The 21,494-nt window shown below is 40.0% G+C and overlaps 1 protein-coding gene across 3 annotated transcripts in view; it reads left to right on the top strand.

The window, feature by feature from the left end:
* zgc:158464 (uncharacterized protein LOC791139 homolog) overlaps positions 1 to 21,494 on the top strand; it is a 150,382-nt gene that overhangs the window by 88,798 nt on the left and 40,090 nt on the right. For 2 of the 3 annotated variants that reach the window (XM_053500468.1, XM_053500466.1), the window contains exon 3: positions 18,184 to 18,390. In XM_053500468.1, the coding sequence (XP_053356443.1) occupies positions 18,184 to 18,390 (207 nt within the window). Of the gene's footprint in view, positions 1 to 18,183; positions 18,391 to 19,171; positions 19,259 to 21,494 lie in introns of all 3 variants that reach the window. The other variant, XM_053500467.1, reaches the window with a different exon arrangement.

Here is a 21,494-nt window from a genome sequence, read left to right as displayed (position 1 = left end):
ACTGGGGCTTATGGGAGAACAGCAAGCAATAGCGTCGAAACAGAAAAAGATCTGTGACGAGCTTGTTCGGAGGCTCTGACTTTAATGAGTGGAACCGTGCCTGAGTGTCGTTGCTTTAGCCCTTTCAGGAGCTTGGAGCATATTTCATGCGCATCTTCGGAGCTTTTCGTTTCATTTAGGCATAATGAGGGATGATCAGATTTTTTTTCCCTCCGTAAATAAAGAAAGCGTTTAATTTAGGGATGCAAATAAAAACGACTTTGCTATTACGCGTGAAATGAGCGCGAGTTATGCGCAGGCTAATCTGAGCTGTGTAAGCCTTGTGATGACCTCAGGATCACCCTTTTTTTATTTTTTTCCTTTTTCAGTGATTTTGTCACTTGTGTGTTCTCATTTAGAGAACAGAGATGGATATGGAAGGCTTGTTTCCCTCAGGGAGCTTATAGCTGGAGTGGAGGGAAGGTTTTAGTTTGTGTGTGTGTGTGTGTGTGTGTGTGTGTGTGTGTGTGTGCACGAGCCTGTCACTGCAGGCCTGTCAGCACTAATGGGCTGTTGACCCCCAAGCAGGAATGAGGGTCGAGTGCACATTCATCAGCGGCACATCCACGTGTCATCATGGCCACCTCCTCCTGCAGGGTCTGATCAGGAGGCTAGATTAGATATGATCCTACTCACGTCTTCCTCCTCTGTCTTCTTGGTTGTTGTTCTTCTTCTTCTCCATGAAAATTCCATTCATGTATCATAACCAGGGTAATGACAGTTTTTAAGGTTATCACTGTACACTGTTCAGTAAATCCACAGGACATTTGCAGTACATCGCGTGATCATGAGGGGAGCCATTTTTTTGTTGTTGTTTTTTTGTAACGCAAAATCGGCCAATAAAAAGGAAATGACTGACATGCAGCAATGTTGCTAGAGTTATATTTATAATTATGTTTATTGTTACGGATTAATTTTTGTTCAGTCCCTGACGGTTTGTGATGTGAGTTTTGACGGTTCAAAAGCAGTCAAATGCACAAATAGGAATTTTTTTCTCACATAATACTGTAGCTTTTGAGTAAATAATAAAATCCCAGAGTGCCGCAGTAGAAAAGTGCTCAGATAATGAGCGGGAACTCATGCATGTGGAAGTGGGCAGGTAGCCCCGTTTTTTTGTGCCTACAGATGCAGAATGCATATAAATAAATAATTAATTATTTAAAGAGGAACCATTTGTTTTTGTGTGTCTGAAAGGTAGCACATGATAACCTTCACCATTTCCACCACTTAAAACACTGGGTGACTGTTGGAATGGCGTTGTTTAACTTGGGACAATACTGTTTTTTAAAGGTAGAATGACTTTATTAAAATGACGTTTATTGGGATAACATGCAAGCAAAAAAAATAAATAAATAAATAAATAAAAATTTTAACCTTTATTTGGAGCATTTTTGCCGATTAACATCTATCCATGCAACGTCTGATGACTTGCAGTATATGCATCATGTTTTGAACATTGGGACGGGATCTCATGTCATGCATTTTTTAATGATAATTTTTCTTTGGAAATATGACCATGGGGTCTATATTAGCTCCCAGATGTCTGTATTTTAATGTGGGGTTCGTACAGCCTCCAAACATCATCCCGTAAGCTTCACAGAGCAGATCTCAGACATGAAATGATTTTTAAAAAACCCTTTTGGCTGCTTTCCAGTTTAATATTTTGGTAAATTGCTGTTCCCCGGTAATTTCTGTGGCGCTCTTTATTCATGTGCATTTACTTGCATCAACACCATGTTCCCTAGTGCACGAGGAAGCATGCAGTGCTCTAACTGCAGATACCAGAGTCTGAGATCTCTCAGACATTGTGGCAACATTTTGTTAGGGCGTTTATTCAACATTATCTCATCGCCTTGTAGTCAGTAATGTTATGACGTCATTTCATCAAAGTTCAGTAACAACCTAATACTAACATTGTCTCAACATGCATAATGGTGCTGAAGTAACTTTATAAAGTAACTTAAATTCCATCTAGCTGTTGTGTAATGAAGTAGACGGCTTTGAGCTGTATTTATTGGTAGAGTAACGGAATTGCATACACAGATAGACGGCCAAAAACCCCAGTGCACATTTGTTCTAAATTCACTATAACGTACATGTTGGAAAAGTTCTACCTTTATGTCGGTGTTTACAAAATATTCCCAAACGCAGACGTTTCAATTTTTAAGTAGCAGCTACTAGGCTACAAGTGAACTCAAGCTGAACTGTTACGACTAGCTTCTGTGATCTTTGCACGCTTCCAGGCTCCGCTCTGTGCCAGTCACGCCTTCACTCCGGTCAGTTCTGCTGAAAGGCGAATGCTCCCTGATCTGGGTGCACTATGCCTTCGGGAGAACCGGCATTTCATTAGTTTGACTTTTTCAGACTCTGAAGGCTCATGAATGCAAACTTAGAGACAGCCTGGGAGAAAGTTTTAGCTGTTCAGCTTAAGTTGGGGAAAAAAGTGTCAGAAAAGAAGCTGTGCTCAACTTTCTCTGTCTTAGCAGCCTCAGGAAATAAACCTCATATATCTTTTGCCTATAAAGAAAAAAAATCCAAGCACGGAATTTATTCACTTAAAGGTATTTGTACTTGTGTATTAAAACTGAGTTACAGCTGTCCCTCTTTAGCTCCAACTATAGAGCACTCACAAAGAAAATTTCCAAGTTAAGAATCACAGCATCAAAAACTGCACAGTAGGAATGGGAATCACCAGGGATCATCCGATACGATATTATCACGATACCTAGGTGACGATTCTATTTGTATTGCGATTCTGTAATCATAACAATTTTATCAATATCCCCATTCGATATTACATTTTTAAATTTCGATTTCATTACAACTTTAAGACCTTCAACTTTCAAATTTTATACCTTAGCTTTATTCAACATCTTCAAACTGAACTGAACATAAGGAACTAAATGTATTTAGTGTTCCAAACTAACTTCAAATACAAGAGTTTAAACTTTCACTTCATATGAAATGAAACGAAAAGCTACATTATAATCATTTTGAAACAAACCTGGGAAATAATTTACTCCTACACACACAGGATGGCGGTGTGTGAATAGTTTAGAGTGTACCACCTGTAGGATTCTAAAGAAACTGCAACGTTTTCCCGTCTCAAATCGCTCCAATGTCTTGCAGGCATGCACGGCTTGTAATGCGGACATGCATTCAAATCAGTGCACACAGTGTTTTGAGACTAGTGTAAGTGTGGCGAATGAGTGCATAAAGTGGTACAGTAGAATCGTGATTTATAACCGAAATGATTTTTTTCTGCCCAATACTACACAGTTACACATTGATCAGACAAGTCCCTGTGAATAAGTCGTTCCTAGAAAAACCTAGAATCATCAGCAAAAATAAGATATTGAAATATTATTTCACACTCAAATAATATTTTCATTGTTTTCTTTTGTTTTTTCAGTTGTCACTTACAAACATGACTACTTTGCTAGTATCAAACTGTTAAGATTGTTCAATTTCTTCTCCGAGCTTGAGTAGAAAATACCCAAAGTCAGTTTACAGTAGGTATCTCTTCAGCATCGTGTCTAATTATTTGAATGCACCACTCTTCCGTCTTCCCTCTCTTGTCATGAGAGAACTGATGCATATGGCTGTGAAGGCTGGGCTGCCACATAGGGGTTCTCATTATTCATTCCTTAACGAGCCTTCACTCCGGTTCTAACGAGCCGTAATTGCCTCGGTGCCGCCGCTGGAATCGATGCATCAGTTGAAGCTGAGCCCATCGAGTAGCCAGCCGCGTACGCGGACACTTTTATATTCCCAAAGAGTCGCTCGGCCTCGCGTTCCGGTCCTGCTCTCTCTTTCTCTTACAATTTCTCTTACTTGTCTTTGAGCTTCATTTTTTTTTGGGAGCGCTTACAGTCAGAGGTCTGTTTTCGCACCTGTTAGCGCTTTGTGTTTTCTCACAGGAACATGAACGTTTAGCACCGAGATGCTAGTCTAGCAATATGTCTGCGTAAGACACTCTAGAGGAAAATGTCGCCTTATGAATGACATTTGTTGGCAGCATTTGCTTTGTTTGCACTGATGGCAAACTCACGCTTGAGAGAATCCGAATGTTTGCTTCGGGGGACGAGGCGACGCCGCGTGAGCGGCCTGGTTTATCGCTTCTTTCCGTTCTCTTGATGCCATTCTTCTTACTTTTTCCTTTTAAGTTTTCTGGTAAGGATGCGTGACACATTACTATTGCAATCTTGATTCTTTTCCTAATACAACCAGAATAGAAAAGAAGAAGAAGAAGCAATATGCTTTCAGAATTAGAGGATTTTGCAAGACCTTTGTGGAAAATGCATGTGGTTTGTATTTTTTTAGACCATCTATTATATAGACCATTGTAAACTGATTTGGGAAATAGGAGGCCTGGAGCCTATTCCTAAGGACTCGGGGCACTAGATGGGATCCCCCTCACTGGATGGGGTGCTCGTCCTTAGCAGGGCACAAGCTCATATACTCTCATTCATACACTACGGGCGATTTGGAAATGACCAAATGGTCTTTGGATCTGTAGGAGGAAACCGATGTAGCTGGAGGAAACCCACACAGATCCAAAGGTGGGCTTGGAACCTTCGACCAGGCTACAGTGCTAAACCACCGTGCTTCTCTATGTAAATTAATTATAGCCAACCGCTCACTCAGGCACCGTTGTGGGCGGAGTAACACACTCGGAGGACAGCGCTATCCGCTCCTTCCGCTTGCGTGAGCTCACCTCTCAGACGCTCCTGATTGGCTGTAGAGCCGTGATTAATGTGGGAGCACTATGTATCTCTTATCCCGCCCCTCTGAGAGAGCGCAGCCAATCAGCTCTCTCTAGACCTCCGGCTGCGAGAGGTTACAGCATCTAAAGTTTTTCACTAGACTCGATTGTTTCCGTCTCGTCCAGCTACAAGTCTGCGATTTTCTCCGCAGCTGTCACTTCATGTTCAAAATAATGATGTTAGACTTCTGTTGCTTAGTGTATTCAGTCTTTTCTATCACTCGTACTGTATCTGTGATCCTCCCTCAGATATTAAACACTTCACGGGACACCAAAAGAAAAATGGGTTGTTCTCAGGTGTTTTAGGATTATTATTTTATTAGATTGTTATTAAATTGTTGCCGGAACATCGAGTTCAGCCCAGACTGAAAGAAGAGCCAGCGTGTTTTCTCTACTCCAGCGCCTCTTGGATGGCTTGGACGGCAAGTATAAAAAGAAAATAAAAAAAAAAGCATAGACATCTCAGTTTGTTCCAAACTCCACACACACACACACATAAACACACACATGCTGCTGCTCGTACAAAGTTGGAAAACTTGACAGCGTGGGTTGCCAGGTTTCTTACGTGTCTTGTAAAGTGTTGGAGAACGCATGAGGTGTGTATATGTATGCATGCATGAGGTGTGTATGTGTGTGTGTGTGTGTGTGTGTGTGTGTGTGTGTGTGTGTGTGTGTGGGCGGTGCATTGGCAACACAGACATTGGCATCAGCTCTCTCGCTGGCAGTTTGGAGAACCAGACACTGTACCTGTCTCATCTGGAGGACAGACATACATAAACACACACACACACACACACACACACACACACACAAGCACACACAAGCACACACGCCATGGGAAGATTTGTTCCATCTGCATCAAGATTACACTATGCTAAATTAGACTTATCCACTCTCTCTCTCTCTCTCTCTCTCTCTCTCACACACACACACACACACACACACACACACACACACACACACACACAGACACACACACACACAGTGTGTGAATTCCTCTTGCAGCTGTTGGGTTTTCACTTACTCTTGCACATGTCCTCATAAATGCCTGAGAAATACTGTGTGTTGTGTCTGTGTGTGTGTGTGTCTGTGTATGTGTGTCTGTGTGTGTGTGTGTCCACTATGCCTTACCATTTCTAAAGCAAGTTTCCCACACACACCCATGCTTACACGCAGTCTGGTGGTTAGCATCAGTGAGTTTCTCTCGTTTCTCCCTGCCTTTCTGAGAACAGATCCGTGTTTACTGGGAAGCGCACACACACACACACACACACACACACACACACACACACACACACTCCCCGCACACACACACCACACGCACAGACCACAGTGAGTTCAGTGCATCTTAAAATACTCACTCCGGTTGAGACAGTGTAGCATGAGAGACAGCGTCGCTGCCCACGTAAGTAAGGAAAGGAAGATGGTGTACGGTGTTGGCGAGGCAAGCTTGTCGTGTAGCTTGACAAATTACAATTGCAAAAGAACTTTAGATGTTTACGTACACTCATAAACATGAACACGAATCTCTTCAGGCTTTGAACTGGTCTATTCTGGGGAAAAATGATTGTACAACTTCCTGTTTCTGATCATGCTTGATGTCCAGGTGGTGGCTCCTGTGCCCAGATACAGTACGGTATAAAGGGCTTGTTTGGTAGCACTGATTAGATTGACCAACGAACAGGGCAATAGGAAAGTCCAAGGAGCTCAGTACAGATACGAGGAAGAGGATAGTAGATTTGTCCTGTAGTCACTTTGTCAAGGCCTTGAAGAAAACCCAAACTGTCCCCTTCAGGTATGAGGAAACTGGTTTCGGGCACAACGAGCAAGGCACAAGCCTGCCATGAGCTGGAAGCTGCTGGAAGACCAGTATTACCATCTACAGTCATGCCAGTTTCGTATCACAATGGACCAAAAGGCGGCCATCCAAGAAACAAGGCCCTGCTCCAAAACTGACACCGTGAAGCTCAACCAAAGCTCACAGCTGACCACACAGGCAAAGAGGAGGAAGGCTTTGACCAGACGTATGTTCGGAGGAGAAAACAAGAACACTGCGCCAACGACTGCTTTGGGAAGAAGGTGGACTACCTTAAAATTCTTTGAGAACCTCAGATAGATGTTTGAAGCTTGGACAAAACTGAGCGTTCCAACAACCTCGCTTTAAAGCTTTTGGAGACTCAATCCTATCGAAAACTTACCAATTAAAATGAACACAACAAAATCCTGCCAAGAAGAACGGTCAGATATCCAACCACAATTCTGCCAAAAGCTTGTTGGTGGCTACCAAAAGTCTGCTAAAGGTGAAACCTTGCTACGGGACATTCAACCATGTATTACGTGTCCTGTATGTGGATTTGTTTTTAAAACCATGTGTTCATTTCAGAAATACCAAAATAAATTTAAACCTGTGACCAATTTTTTTCTTCTTCTTCTTCTTCTTTGTGTGTCGTATAATCATTCAGCCTCATATAAAGACCGGATCCAAAAAAATTCATCGCACGCCTGATATTGCCATGGCATTCATGAGAACTGGAGCAGCACTGGGAGAACTGGACACTGTATCTTTCAGCTGGACAAAAGAGATAACGCAGAGCATTCTAAGCCATGAAAGACACACACATGCACAGACGCCCATGTTGGCAAGCACACAAGAAACAGAAAGATACACAAACACACACGGCACAGTCAGTGTGCCAGTTATTTCACACGATGTTTGGTCTGGTTTGGAATGACTTTTTTTTTTTTTTTTTTTTTGGCCAAATTACAGTTTAATATTGAGCAGATAAGCAAGCATGCACCGGATCCATTGGAAGGAGCCTCATAAACCATTTCTCAGCAGTGCAAAATTTTTCTGGTCCTAAGAAATTGTAAGCAGAAGTACAAGGGACGTTCAAGGCAAACCGGGACATACTGTATAACGATAAAGAATGACAGAAGGCAGTTATGAGAGTAAAAACTCCCTTTATTTCCATATGTAATATCCTGCTACATTAATACTCTTATTCCAGTGTTTGACTGGTGCTTGGATACCATCAAGGTGGAAAGTTTTCCTTATTGCAAGTAGGGTTGGGTATCGTTTTTTTTTTTGTTTTTGTTTCGATACTTCTAAAACGGTACCGGTGCCAAAACGGTGCCTGAACCGATACTTTACAAAAGCCAAAAAATGATGGTGGATGACTCAAGAATAAATTTTTATTAAACAAAAAATTAAATGCTTAAATTTGTACAATATATTAAAAGTTTAAAGTTTATATGAATATAATATGATATATATATATATATATATATATATATATATATATATATATATATATATATATTGTTTCCTGATGATTCGTGCTTCGTGATTATATTTTTTATTTAATCTAATAAACTTTTAATCTACAAAAATATATGAATCCAGAGAAAAAATATTTCAATCGACAGTTCAGACATTTAAGTGGCACCGAAATGACGCACCGAAATTCGCGTTCTGTTTCGGTCTGGTACATACCGGTTATATAGGTACATGCCGTTTTTCACCGGTTTTCAGTACCCAACCCCATTCGCAAGACCTATGACCTTTTCTTTAAAAGAAAAAATGGCATGGTTTGATCACTAAAGGCATTCTGTTTTTGCAGGAAAAGGCACAACAACTCATACTGCCCAATGCACCACTCGCACATTACAGGAACTCACCCTTCCACACCCCTTGTACAGCCCTGACCTCGCTCTAAACCATTTTTAAATGGACTATAAAGGAGTTCTTGGGAGGCCAGCATTTCATAGGTGAAGCAGACAGTCTAATCATAGCTCCGGTGAACTGAGAAAACCTTCTACCTTAATGGTATCCGAGCTCTTTATAGATCATCGAGTTAAATTGGTTATGTACTGTATGTAGAGCAAAAGAGAGGCGTCCAGGCACAACTGGTTTTGTCGACTGATCATAATTGTTCATTCATCTCATTTCTGAGTGTTATGCCGTTTAATGAAAGTGTGTCCAAAAATGACATGTACTACATAATGGTGTTTTAGCTCAAAATGCCCTTGAGCAGAGAGTGAAAAAATAGGAGGGGGGGCAGGTTAGCAAGTGTTTGTCTATTCTCATCAATTGACGCATCGGTCCATTAATACTGATGTCACTTTGACGGACCTGCCTCATCCTAATGGACGCCGTCCTGAAAAACAGATGAGGAGGGGAAAAAAAGCAAGCTCACATTGTATGTGCATTGGATTTTTTTTCTCCTCACACACACACACACACACGCACACACACACACAAATACACACATACACACTCAGACTCGTGGTCTCTGAAGCGTATCGGCGCTGTGTGAAGCTATGGGTCAGAGAGTTGACACACAGAGAGGGAAGCACAATAGTGGATCAGCTCTGCCTCTTAGAGATAACACACACACACACACAGCACACACGGAGAAGCCTGCCTGTGCTTTGATGTCCGTAAATGACCACCAGCAGCAAGTCTTGACGAGGCCTAATGAAGAGGATTTTATTACAAAGTGAAACAGATGCCATTTATAGTGCAATCCATGACTAATTGGACAGTGACACGATCTTGTTGATTTGATTTCCCTCACGTACATTGCTTTTGACAAGAAAAAAAAAAACATGGTTAAATTTCGACCTAATTTGACTGCGTGTACGTCCATATTGAATGCAGCGTGTCAGATTGAGGGCTACCGTTTATTCATAGAGGTGGGCAGTTGGCTGCATAATTGATGTATCATATTGCGCGTTGCATAGTATAATCGTTGGACATAAAAAGATGCTTTTAGGATAGATATAACTATCTAACCGCAGACACTCCCTGCGTTGATCAAAGTCAGGATCTAGGATCTAACACTACTTTGGTTTGATGCACACAAGCGCACTGAAGCCTGTCTGATACCTTTATGAGCATAAATGCCACCCTGTTCAGTGTTTCCCACAGATCTAAGATAAACGTGCGGTGGCATTATCTGCCATCAAAATAGTGGTCTACTACATACAACAAACAACAAATGCGTATGACCTTTTTATTTATTTGATATTTCTATTCATTTGACATTTCTGAGATCCAACCTATTAACCCTCCCGTCATTCTAGTCGTATGTAAAGAGTAAAACAGTAAAGAAGAAGAAGAAAAAAAAACCTAAACATTATTTGGTGTAAAAAAATAATAAAGGGGGCACTGTTTGTCAGAGCTCATATTTCATTTAATTTAATTTTATCCAAATATGATTGAACAGAAAATACTAATATAAAATGGGTCACACAGGCAAAGAAATAGCACAGATTCACAAGATCACTGTTTTAGGTTGTTTCTGTGACCATAATAATAATGATCATAAACATCATCATCATAATTGGTGCATAATTTACATGTTTTAAAAGCAATAATAACTTTTCTTTTGCTTAATATATTCCAAAACCCAAATGCACAGTTTGATGTCGAAAGCTCCTCTCTCAACAAATACCAGCTGGACTTCCAAATAAGCAGTTTTTTTTATTATTATAATTTTTTTAAAAGAATATTGACCAATTCTGTGATGCCGGCACGAATCCGTTCACCCTGGCATTCCTTTATGGCAGCTGGCATTGACTGGCTCTCTGTACGCCACTCCCACGGTAGCAGAATAAACAGGAACAGCAGTGAAAGTGCGAGAGGGAACAGTCCGCTACTAGTTAATCTACTGCGGATGGCATCGTTCATCAAAAAAAAACAATCGACATATTTTGAAAATGGGTGTTCAAATATTCTTGAGCGGCTGTTAATCTACTTGTGTGGCCCGACAAAGTATATTTAATGTGTGGGAAACACTTCTGTTAGCACAGTATGAAGTATGAAGATCTCCAAGGTTTTTATGAAGATCTCCAGGTTTTTAGAACCTCCAGTTCATCAAATAACCACTAGGATCCAAAAGTGAGTAAATTCCCATAGGGCCTTTGTTAAAATGCCCAATTTTACAACAGAAGTGAACGTGTTGACAGCCCGGTATGAAAACCGCTTTGGTCTACATAGCTAGATTTTCCATTCTTGACCACTGTGCAACCAAAAGCCAGGCTCTGTTTGTTCTGCCCATTTGCCCATTAACCAGGGTTTAGGTGGAGTCAGCTCCTGCCAAAATGATGATGACCAGAATTCCCACATTGGAGGTTCAAAACCCACTTCAGAAAAACTATGGGTGACGTCACAAACGGCTTGTCCAGGTCTTATACAGTATGTGATATTTCCGCACGTCTTAAGGAAGACCAAGGCTCGATCGACCTTGAAAGAAAAGTCCAGGCCACGTGGATACGCAAAGCAATACACATGTCAAAACTTGTACCAAATCAAATAAACCGCTGTGGTGACCTTTTAGAGGAACCCCTGAAAGAAAAACCAACGTTAACACGCATTACGTCTAAACAAGGGTTGTATTCAGTTCGTTAATGAGTTTACACCTCAGTACTCTGTGGATGTTGGACATTAAAAAAGTATTTTAGGACACAAAATAACTAGAAATATAAAGCATGAATGGTGTATCTTTTGTAGTTTTTCTAGATCACGACCGTGCAATGCAAAAATACACTTTTATTCCTTCATTTTATTTTTAATTAGCCGCTCTGTTCACCTCTTGTGTCTGACATGAAGGTTGCTTAAATTAACATGACCGCCTGGTGGATGTGCTGCTCCTGGGGTCTGGTATAAAACGAGCTTAAATGAGCTCCTAAATAAATGAGTGTATAAATTTTACAATAATGATCTATTTAAAAAGAAATCTCCTGACCCCAAGTTTAAGAACTTATTCAGTAATTGTCCACCTGTAGTACAGGCTGACCTGTATTTTGGCCTAAACCTGGTTATTAAAAACTATCTCTTCAGAGAAAGCATGCTGTAACATTTATCATCCCATTCCTGTCAAACAACTTGCATCATATCATATATAGGATTATATTTGTATAAATTCACAGTACGTCTATGGTTGATGTATATACAGTATAGCACGAGAAATACAGTAGCTTTGACCGACTTGAAAAACTTTTTTTTTTTTTTTACAGCAAGGTATTGTCTACTTTATTATTTTCCAGCAGCGTATACTTAATCGCGTTTAATCCGGTCTGGACCGAGTGCAGATCCCTCTATAGAGAAGGAACGGCGTGAACCCGACCAAGCGCTTAATAACAGCAAATCCTCTCCAGGCCGTCAGGGGCAGGCGGTGAGTGCTCTCGGCTGCAAGATACGATACGTTTGAGTTGCTTCACTCTGAAGAAAGAGATTTAAAGAGAGAAAGGATTTGATGATGGATTTAGAGGTGGGAAAGGTGAAAAGGGGTGGAGCTGGGCGCTTTCCAGACCATGTAGGGAGCTTGGGTATTTGGTTTAACTCCCTTAATGTCTTTTTTTTTTTTTTTAATACCTAAGGCTTTTTGTCCTTTATTAAAATGACTTTTCTACATGTCAGAAGTATGTTTAAAAGGATGTTATTATCTTCCTGATGTGATTTGAATTAGGTTTATAAAACATTGGGGATAAAACCACATTGTAGCCACATTTGAATTATAGTTAAATAACAGTGCAAGATAAAAAAAAGCAAGCATTACAGATTGTCTAGATTATCTAAAATTAATGGAAATTGTGTACATTTGAACAAAATGTACATAAACTCTAATCCAGTTGACTACACACACACACACACACACACACACACACAATGAGTTAAGGTCATGGATAGAGTTAGACACCGCCTGGGATTGCAGATGAACAGTAGACCACCCATTCATCTCGGTTCTCCTCACGTCTAAAGAGGAAAGGGTGGATTCGGGGTGTGTGTGTGTGTGTGTGTGTGTGTGTGTGTGTGTGTGTGTGTGTGTGTGTGTGTGTAAGACATGTGCTATGTGACCCTTGCTCAGCTCCAGACAAGAGAGGTTAAAAGCCACATGCTCTTGGTGGAGGGGCGACAGGTTGCAGTCCTGCTCTGCCCCCGTAATTTCTGGAACGTGCCAAGCCAGACTTGCACGCCTGCCTCGCCAGAGAACGAGCCCGAACTTGCGGAGGCAGGGAAAGACGGATTGTGAAAATGGAAGGGAATTTGGCAGTGCGTGACAGGATGCAGGGCTGCGTGTTTGACTTATGTTCTCTGTGACACATTGTTCCGGTATTATGTTTCTGACGTGAAGTCGCTGGTGAGGGTTCGATCCTACATTGCAGGGTTGGTGTTGTTTTTTTTCCTCCCAAACATATCATTTTGAACCACTGAAAATAAGTTATTTAGTATAATTTATGTTTTTGTGGATCCGAAGAAAAAAGTAAAAAAAAAAAACTACTAAATGGGCGGAAACATTTTACTTTTATTCTTCTTAAAGAAACCAAATTAATTAATTAATATACATAAAGTGCAATTGGAAACATCCTGCCATAATATCTGTTAGCTTATTAACTAACAAGTTAAACCCTAGTTAACTAGCAGTTAACTAGTGGATACTATAAGTATTCCAATTTCCATGTATAGTATCAATTTGTCTGATTAAAAAAAAAAAAAAAAAAAATTAACAATACTTTAAAAAACTGCCAAAATATAACGGAATCTGTCAACTAAGCTTAAGTTAGCTTAAATGAGCTTCTAAATAAATGAGTGTATGAATTTGTATAACTTCTAATGCTATAACTTGCGCTTGCTACAGTAAACAAAAAGGAGCTTTTCATTTAAATCTCAATTTTTATTATTATTATTTTTTTAACAGTAGACAAATCTGATAAAATATTTCTGGATTTTTGTTCAGCACTTCGATTAGCTTAGCTAACTGAGGTAGCCAGCAAATTAGCTGCTGGTAAACTAGCACAAGTTGACACGAATGAGATTTTAGTGTGTTTGTTTTAAATTGGATTCTTTACAGATTAATTAAAGATAGGCCAAACAAAAAAAATAATAAGTATATATCTATAAAATATCCTTTGGTAAATTAGAAAACTCCCAAACACTTTTTTTATTAGAGATATTTCCAGCATTTTATTTAACAGATATTTAAGTTGGCTAGCTGGCTGGTTAACTGCTAACAAACTAGCTTGCCTTTGAATATGAGAAAACAATATGAGACTAGCAGTTAGCAACATAGCCTAAACTTTATTAGTTCATGCTTAACATAAGCTAGTTAGCTATTTAGGTTAACATGCTAATTGCACAATGAAAAGGTTCTAAGGTTTTTCTAGTTTACTTATTGAAATATATATTCATGTCTTTGACTGTGAAAAAAATGTTAACAGATTTGACTGGAATATTAATTTGTTTTAACACAGTCTGCCTTCCTGGAGGAATTGGCCATTTACACATCAGAGGCTCAGCTTCTTTTAAATCCTGTGCACCTATTACACTAGCATCCTTAGAGAGTTAGCTCTTGTTGTAATTTATTCTTCTCTTACTCATTCTTTCTCCTCTACATTTATCTTCGGTTCTGTATTAGTGTGTAGGTGGCTTCAGTGTGGTAGCTTTATGTGTATATTGGCATTATACAGATGTTTGAAATCTCCTCTCGTCCTCACTCACACACACACACATACACACACTGTTAGCAGCCCTGAGAAGATGCTTATCCCACCGTGATCTTATATCGTGTGAACTGTTAAAGGGGTGCTCTAAAGGCGAGAAGCACTGCCAGACGTTAGCTTATTTAAAGATCTCTCATCTCCTCCTCCCTCACCTCCTTCGCCTGCTAGCTCCATTACTCTCTGCACTTTTCTCATTTTTCCGCAAGAGCTCCCCTGGGTTGAGAGGCAATTATGCAGTTGTATGGTGTTATATTTCATTTCTGAATCGCTCCGCTGCATTACGGCACGCTGCGAGGGCCGGCCCGCTAACAGCTCCGTGCCCCGGCAGAGGAACACTGAAAAGCATGCTAACAGCTTCATAGTCGGAGAGGGAGGACAAGTTTGAGGGCATCAAAGCAACACTATGGAGATTTACTAATTCTTCAGTTATTGCCTACGCAGGACTCTGAATTGGTTTTGGAGAGCTGCTTTTCACAAGCTTTTCATAAATTGTGTAATCCCTTGTTATACTATAATGGAATAATTCCTATTCTGTTCATTTGTATTCTTCTTTGGCTTATGCATTGGAAATGATTTCTATATAAATACTTTAAATGTTTCCTTTGTTGAATATATAGGCATCAACTGCTTGATATATCAATTATATACCAGTGAACTGGTGACAGGTTCATGGCCAGCCAGTTGGATCTCACAGAAAAAAGTAAAAAAAAAAGTCAATGCTGGCCACAGTAGAAAGGTATCAGACACGTCCAGCCTGCTGTGAATTAGTTCCTACCAGGCAGCGAGTTCAAGGTTGTTGATCCGGGTTCCAAATTCCCCAGACCTCACTCCGACCGAGCACCCGTGACATGCGCTGGACAAACAGGTCTGATCCATGTAGGTCCCATCCCACACCCTACAGCACCCAAAGGATTCACTGCTTACGTCCTGGTGCCACAAGGGGAACCTACACAATATTGGTCTTAATGTTTTAGGTTTTAATGTTATAATTGTTTGGTGTAGATATACTTTAAATTTTAAAATCGATGTTTATGTAACAATTTCAGCAGCAACCTCATTTCCCCTTTTACCATTCAGCATTCCGCATTACCACTATACTAATCACCGGCCTGATCATCTGTCGTCATCTGCACCTGTTTCTCTCTGGTTCATGCCTTAAGTTTTTTTATGCTAGAAAGAATAATAGGTCACTGTGTGGTTTAGCCTATGAAAAAAACAGTCCTCTAAACCTGATCAGGTATAGGGACTAAAATGAAAACGAGAACTATTTCTCAAACCTACTTTAACAATACAGTACACGAATGTCTGGCTCTTTGGAAGCCATATAATTAAATTTGATTCTACCTTCTTGTAAATTCAAATTGATATTTTGCCCACTTAGGAAAAAATGCCAGAAATCAATTTTAAAAAGTGTCTATGCAAAGTCTGTAACAGACACATGATACCTTTTGGTACTTTGCTGTTAAGATATATAAATATGAACTGAATACATACTTGCTTCTGGCGCTGCTCTGGGATGTTTTAAAGGGGTATTAGGGCATAGAAATCCTTCTTAAATCATAATCATATCCAAAGTTTTAATAACCCATTGCAATAATCTACATCTAATCCTACTCACTATTTGGTCATTTATTGTACACTACAGTATATGAGATTGTACTCTTCTACCTTGTTGGTTCTTTTGCCTTTGTGTAACACATCACTAAGGACATTGGACAGTGGTAAATGGAAGGTATTGTCTTGTTACATGAACTGTATTTTTCATAGCTGTATGCAAGTAGTGACTGCCCACTGGGGTACATGAAGGCTACAGTGAACTGCCAAGATCTAATATTTATCTCTACTTTAACGTTAACATTACAACTTTATGTACATGCCCAAAAAATAAGCGACCTTAATATATTATTTATGGAAGATCTTCCCATTTCTGGCTCATGGTAACTCTTACGATGTTTCAACATTTAGCAGAATATGAATAACTTTCTTGTTGACTTTAGATTTCTGGCATTCAGGTCTTGTTAAGTGCACATACAATAGGTGGATGGAAATCACACCACAGATGGCTGCAGGAATGGGGCACACTATGGTGCATTTCACACAGAAATTCTGGACGTGTATATCATTGTATGGGTCTGTAGGAGGTGCAGGATAGCAATGGATTATATTTAATAGCCATTTTACTTACATACCATCTCCTCTGATACATACTGAGCAGCACCCAGGTCTATCAGCCAGATTTTAAGCACTGATAGTGATGATAAAGTTCACAGAACTGGTCTGTATTCAGATATTGTAGTGTTTTTGTTTGCACAAGACAGCTGGAGGATCCAGCTGGAGCTCCATGTCTCCCAACACAGCAGGCTTCACTATTAAACACCATTAACTCACTAAGGGCTCGTTTTAGGTTAAATTTACTGATGTACTGTATGTAAAGTAGATCAGCGCTAGAGCTGATAAGAAATGCAGATACTTTCTACACACAGCCAGGGTTTAAAAAGATGCATCAATCTTGGGCAGAAACAAGTTTCATTCTCAAAATATACTTATACGCTTGTATTAAAATGAAGTCTTGTTTGTTACAACTCAGTATTACATTCACGTAACCATGTATTGGCTACTTTTACCCAGAGCATCTAACATTTGAGGTGTCCTAGCAATTAAGGATTTTAGCACAAGGCATGACAGTTGCTAAGATTTAAGCTCACACCCCTTCAGTCATGGGGCCAGAACTTTAATCATCAAGCTACCACTTAACCGATATTATAGCAGTCTATTACTCTCAGCCTCAGATGCTCTACCCACGGACCATCTGATGTATATCGTACACTTGGCTGGCCACAGCTACTGTCTTGGCCATACACACTTGCTTGGACATGCATTTATCAGTTTGATGGGAAAGCAAACTTTTGAACATACTGAAAACAGAGAGCTGTTGGAGCATGATAAAGAAAAATAAAACTTTGCAAGGTTCACAGCATGACATCGTTGGCATTACAAGTTGTCTTGCAAGCCAGTCTTCTATCTATTCCTTGTACTAAAGATGCCCATGGCCGGAAACTCAGTACTTTTACAGAAAGTAGGCATTGGACCCATAAGAAAACAAGCATTTCTTTTGAATAACTCTTAAAAACAATATGCTAAGTGCACTTGTCTAGCCATGGATTGTATCTTGATCCAAAAAGCCCACTCGGATGTTTATAAGTGTAGCTCTCTCCTAAGAAATTACTTTACTAGAATTACTAGGATTAGAGCTGCATAGTTTGATCCCAAAAATCACATTGAGATTATTTTAACATATATATTGAGATTGCGATTTAAACTGTAATATGTAACTATGATTTATACATATTTTATTTATTTATTCAACACCAAATGATGGCACAAATAATCTTATTAAGAGGATGTTTCCCAATATAAAGAAAAAACACGTTACTTACTCTTTATTTTATTATTGACCTACTGTACATGAATCACTGACTAGGCGTACATTATCTGTAATAATTTGAAGCCTTTTTGCGATTTAATAATTACACATGTCCATGTTTCGATTAAAACATTTTTGTGCACTAACTAGGATGTGCACCAGTATTGTTGGTCATGAAGCAAGTTCATCAGAAGCTAAACGTATGGGGGATTTGAGAACGAGGCTACCGCCACCATGTTTCAGCCAAGTCATAGTCATACTGTTAGGTTTCCAGGTTGTTTCAAAGCATTATTTAAGCAAAAACTACAGTTTCTTCGCTCACAATTTCAGTCGCAGTGGTCTGTCTTGTAAATGTAGATGGTCATTGTATTGTTGAGTAAAATTACATAAGCATGGCCTTCCAGAAGACTAGCAATAATCAACCCTGCTATTCTGTCTTTCTCTTTCGCAGAGATCCGAGGGAGCCGTGGTGTCAAGGATGGTCCGTCTCGGCAGCTTCCCCTCTACGACACCCCGTACGAGCCTGCGGAGAACGGCGGGGATTCTGACCCCATGTGTTCACGCGAGAGCAGACTGCCTCAGGATGACGAGAGGCCGCCGGAGGAGTACGATCAACCCTGGGAGTGGAAGAAAGAACGCATCTCGAAGGCCTTCGCAGGTATGACGAGGAGCCTGTTTATTAATCAATGTCTTGTATTGTTTTTGTAGGCAGTGCTTGGTGTTTGGTTCTTGGCTCTGTGCTCAGGCATTCTGTGCTAGTGTGTGTCTGTGTGCGCTGAATGTATTGCCAAATGGTGTTTTACTGATGCCGATGGTATATCCGTGCTTAAGGAGTGGGGAAACTCTTTTCTTGAGGGCTGACGATCCTAAAGCTATTGATGTATATGAACATTTAATGGAACGGTTTTAATAGAGAGCGAGTAGACTTCGGTCGAGGAAGCAGACAATTTAAAAGCAATTTCACGACAAATCTTAGAGTGAAGCCCTCTGGCAATGGGATTCTCCATCTCTGCTTCGTGGCGATGGCAAATGGACTAGGAAGTTCTCCTTTAAAAAAAAAAGCCAGTCTTAATCTTTAACTCTGAACACTTCTTTTCCAGTGCTTATTCTCCTGGGTGGCTTTCTCGCTGGGTATTCTGTCCTCGTTAGTGTTTGATTGGGAGGTGTCAAGCAAAGGAAGCACGTTTCCATCTTTCATTCTTGCAGGGGCTCCTGGTGGAATGGATGCGTTTCTGTTTCTCTGAATGACATGAAATTTATGGCTAACTTGGCCATAACTGAACAGGGCTGTTCAAGGACAAGAGGACTAACCATTTAAGAGCATTAACCATTTAGCAAACTAATTATAATAAAATAAACATAACACATTTTTATAGTTTTTGAAAGGTATGTTCCTTTTTCTTTTTTTCCCCCCTTGCTTTTCTTGTTTTCTGGAACAGCTCTGCTTTGTTATGACTGCATTAGCAGCAAAGAAGCAGACAGAGGATCGGCTCGGAGAAGAGTCAACACATCCAAATCCCTCACAGGTACCCATGGAGAAGGGCTGCTATTTTCCTTCCACTAATGTCTCTCTTTCTTTCTTTCCTTACTTAATTTAAGCGTGTGTGTGTGTGTGTGTCCTTACGGGCAACCACAACAGCCTTGGAGGTAACACTAACACACCGGTGAATTCAAAATCGCAGGACTACCAGAAAACTGTTTTTGTGTGCTTAAGTAACACAATTAAGTAAATTGATCTCTCTTTGGGGAAAAAAAAAGTGTTTGGCAAAAAAAAAAAAAACTTTCTTTCATAGCGTACCTAGCAAATGTCTTACGTTCACACAGTATCAATAGGAGGTAAACAAAATATATATATATATATATATATACCCAGATGTCTTCATTTCTCCCATAATTTTCTCTCCCTTTTTCACATTCATGACAGAGTAAGTGCTGTTTGCAGATTAGGATGCAAATTAGCCTGGCTTCTCGGCACACTTTGATAATTAATTTCCTTTCATCAGGATTACGAATTAATTCCTCCTTTTGAAGACGAGACAAAGATTTCTTGTCCCTCAGGAGCGTGATATTTTCCACTATGTCTTTGTCCTCTTTTCCGTTTTGTGTTCCGTGTTCCTCGCTCGGGTTTGACAGAGGAGAAGCCTGTCAGGAAGCAGAGATATCGTGTGTGTGTTTCTCTCTCTCTCTCTTTTTCTCACTCATAAGAGGTAAACCTCCCTTTGAACATGTTCGCTCTCAGATGCCGTCTTTAAAAGAGTCCTCCTAAACTACAGCAATACGCCGAAACGTAAAGACGGGTCGTTCTGTAATCGGGTACCAGCGTCAAGACACGATTTGTCATCTACTGTAGGAAGGGTCAAGAGGTGAGCTGAAGGTCAGCTCAGGGGGAAAACACGACCCTCTCGGGCGGTGCCTAAATGAAAGGCTGTGTTATCAGCAGACTTTCAGGAGCAGCTTAAGAAGACGAGTTTACCCTTGGCGTCTACAGTATATACGGGTTTCTATTTCCATGTAAAAATATGCGGCTGATTTCCCATGTTCCTCAATTCTTTGTATTACAATGCGCTCTATTTCCATTTCTTCAACCCATTTTGGATTGAAGTGTCAAGCTACATAATATATGGAAATAATATAGATGGATGCACATGCACTTGAAATAAAGAAGCTTGGAAAGAACTTTAAGAAGGGGAGCAAAACAAAAGTTGCGTATGCTTATCAGAGCCAAGGTAATTACAGCACAGTGTGTTGCGTTATTAAAAATTTGTCCCGTTTAACTTCATTAATCTTCATTGACTCCAGCAGTGGAGAACTAATTGCTAATTCTCGGTTTTCTGCCCGGGTACTGTTGTGTTGTACTGCGTTGTGTGCCGATGCAAAAAAAAAAAAACAAGTCTTGTATTTCATTTCCGATGATTTCTCAACCCGTACAATCCTCATCGGGATGCATATTTGTGCTCGTGCTGAGACTCTGTGGGATTGTGTACACTTAATAACTTATCCTCGATCCCTCAAAGCACTCACATAAAGTACGCACACACTTACCCTTCAATCATGTACACACAGCAGGTGATTGATAAGATTAGTGCTGGAGGGAAGATTTATAAGACTATCCATGTGTGTGTGTGAGCACTGACTAGATATTAGAATGCGAACTTCTCTGTTTATAAACTTGCTTGGAAAATTAAGAGACTGCCTAAAAAAAAGTTAAGCTGTTATTTCAGAAATCTCGAGTGCGTAATGGTGCAAGTCTAGAATTTGGCTAAATGGTTTAATCCTCGATAGGGGGACAAAAAAATTTCTGAGTGCCCGGGTGCTTAAAACCTGTTGACTTAGCCAAAAAAGAGAATAAAAGATGATGCATAGAATTCATCAACCATTTCTTTTTGGGGAAACGTCAAGGGATCAACTGTAGTCAAAATATTTGATAGTATTACAATTCCACAGCAACCTTCTTTTATTCTCAGGAACATCATTCTGAAATCAGCTGAAAAGGAATCTTTGTTTCTTGAATACTTCCAAACCTTGTGGTATAGGAGGTACCCAAAGGTGCCATTGTCTATAGCATGGATCTTTAACTCCGGGCCTAGAGATCCAGTGACCAGCACAGTTTGTAATTCACCAACATCCAAACACACTCACTGAAACTACTGTAGTAATTACAGATTAGTTGAATCAGCTGTGTTTGAAAAGAAGAATCCCCAAACTGTGTTGTACACTAACCCTCCAGGACTGGAGTTAAAGACCTCTGGTCTATAGGGAAGC

This window comes from Clarias gariepinus, chromosome 7 (assembly GCF_024256425.1).
Source record: "Clarias gariepinus isolate MV-2021 ecotype Netherlands chromosome 7, CGAR_prim_01v2, whole genome shotgun sequence".
In the NCBI taxonomy this organism is placed as follows: domain Eukaryota; kingdom Metazoa; phylum Chordata; class Actinopteri; order Siluriformes; family Clariidae; genus Clarias; species Clarias gariepinus.
This window is presented reverse-complemented; position numbering and strand designations above follow the sequence as displayed.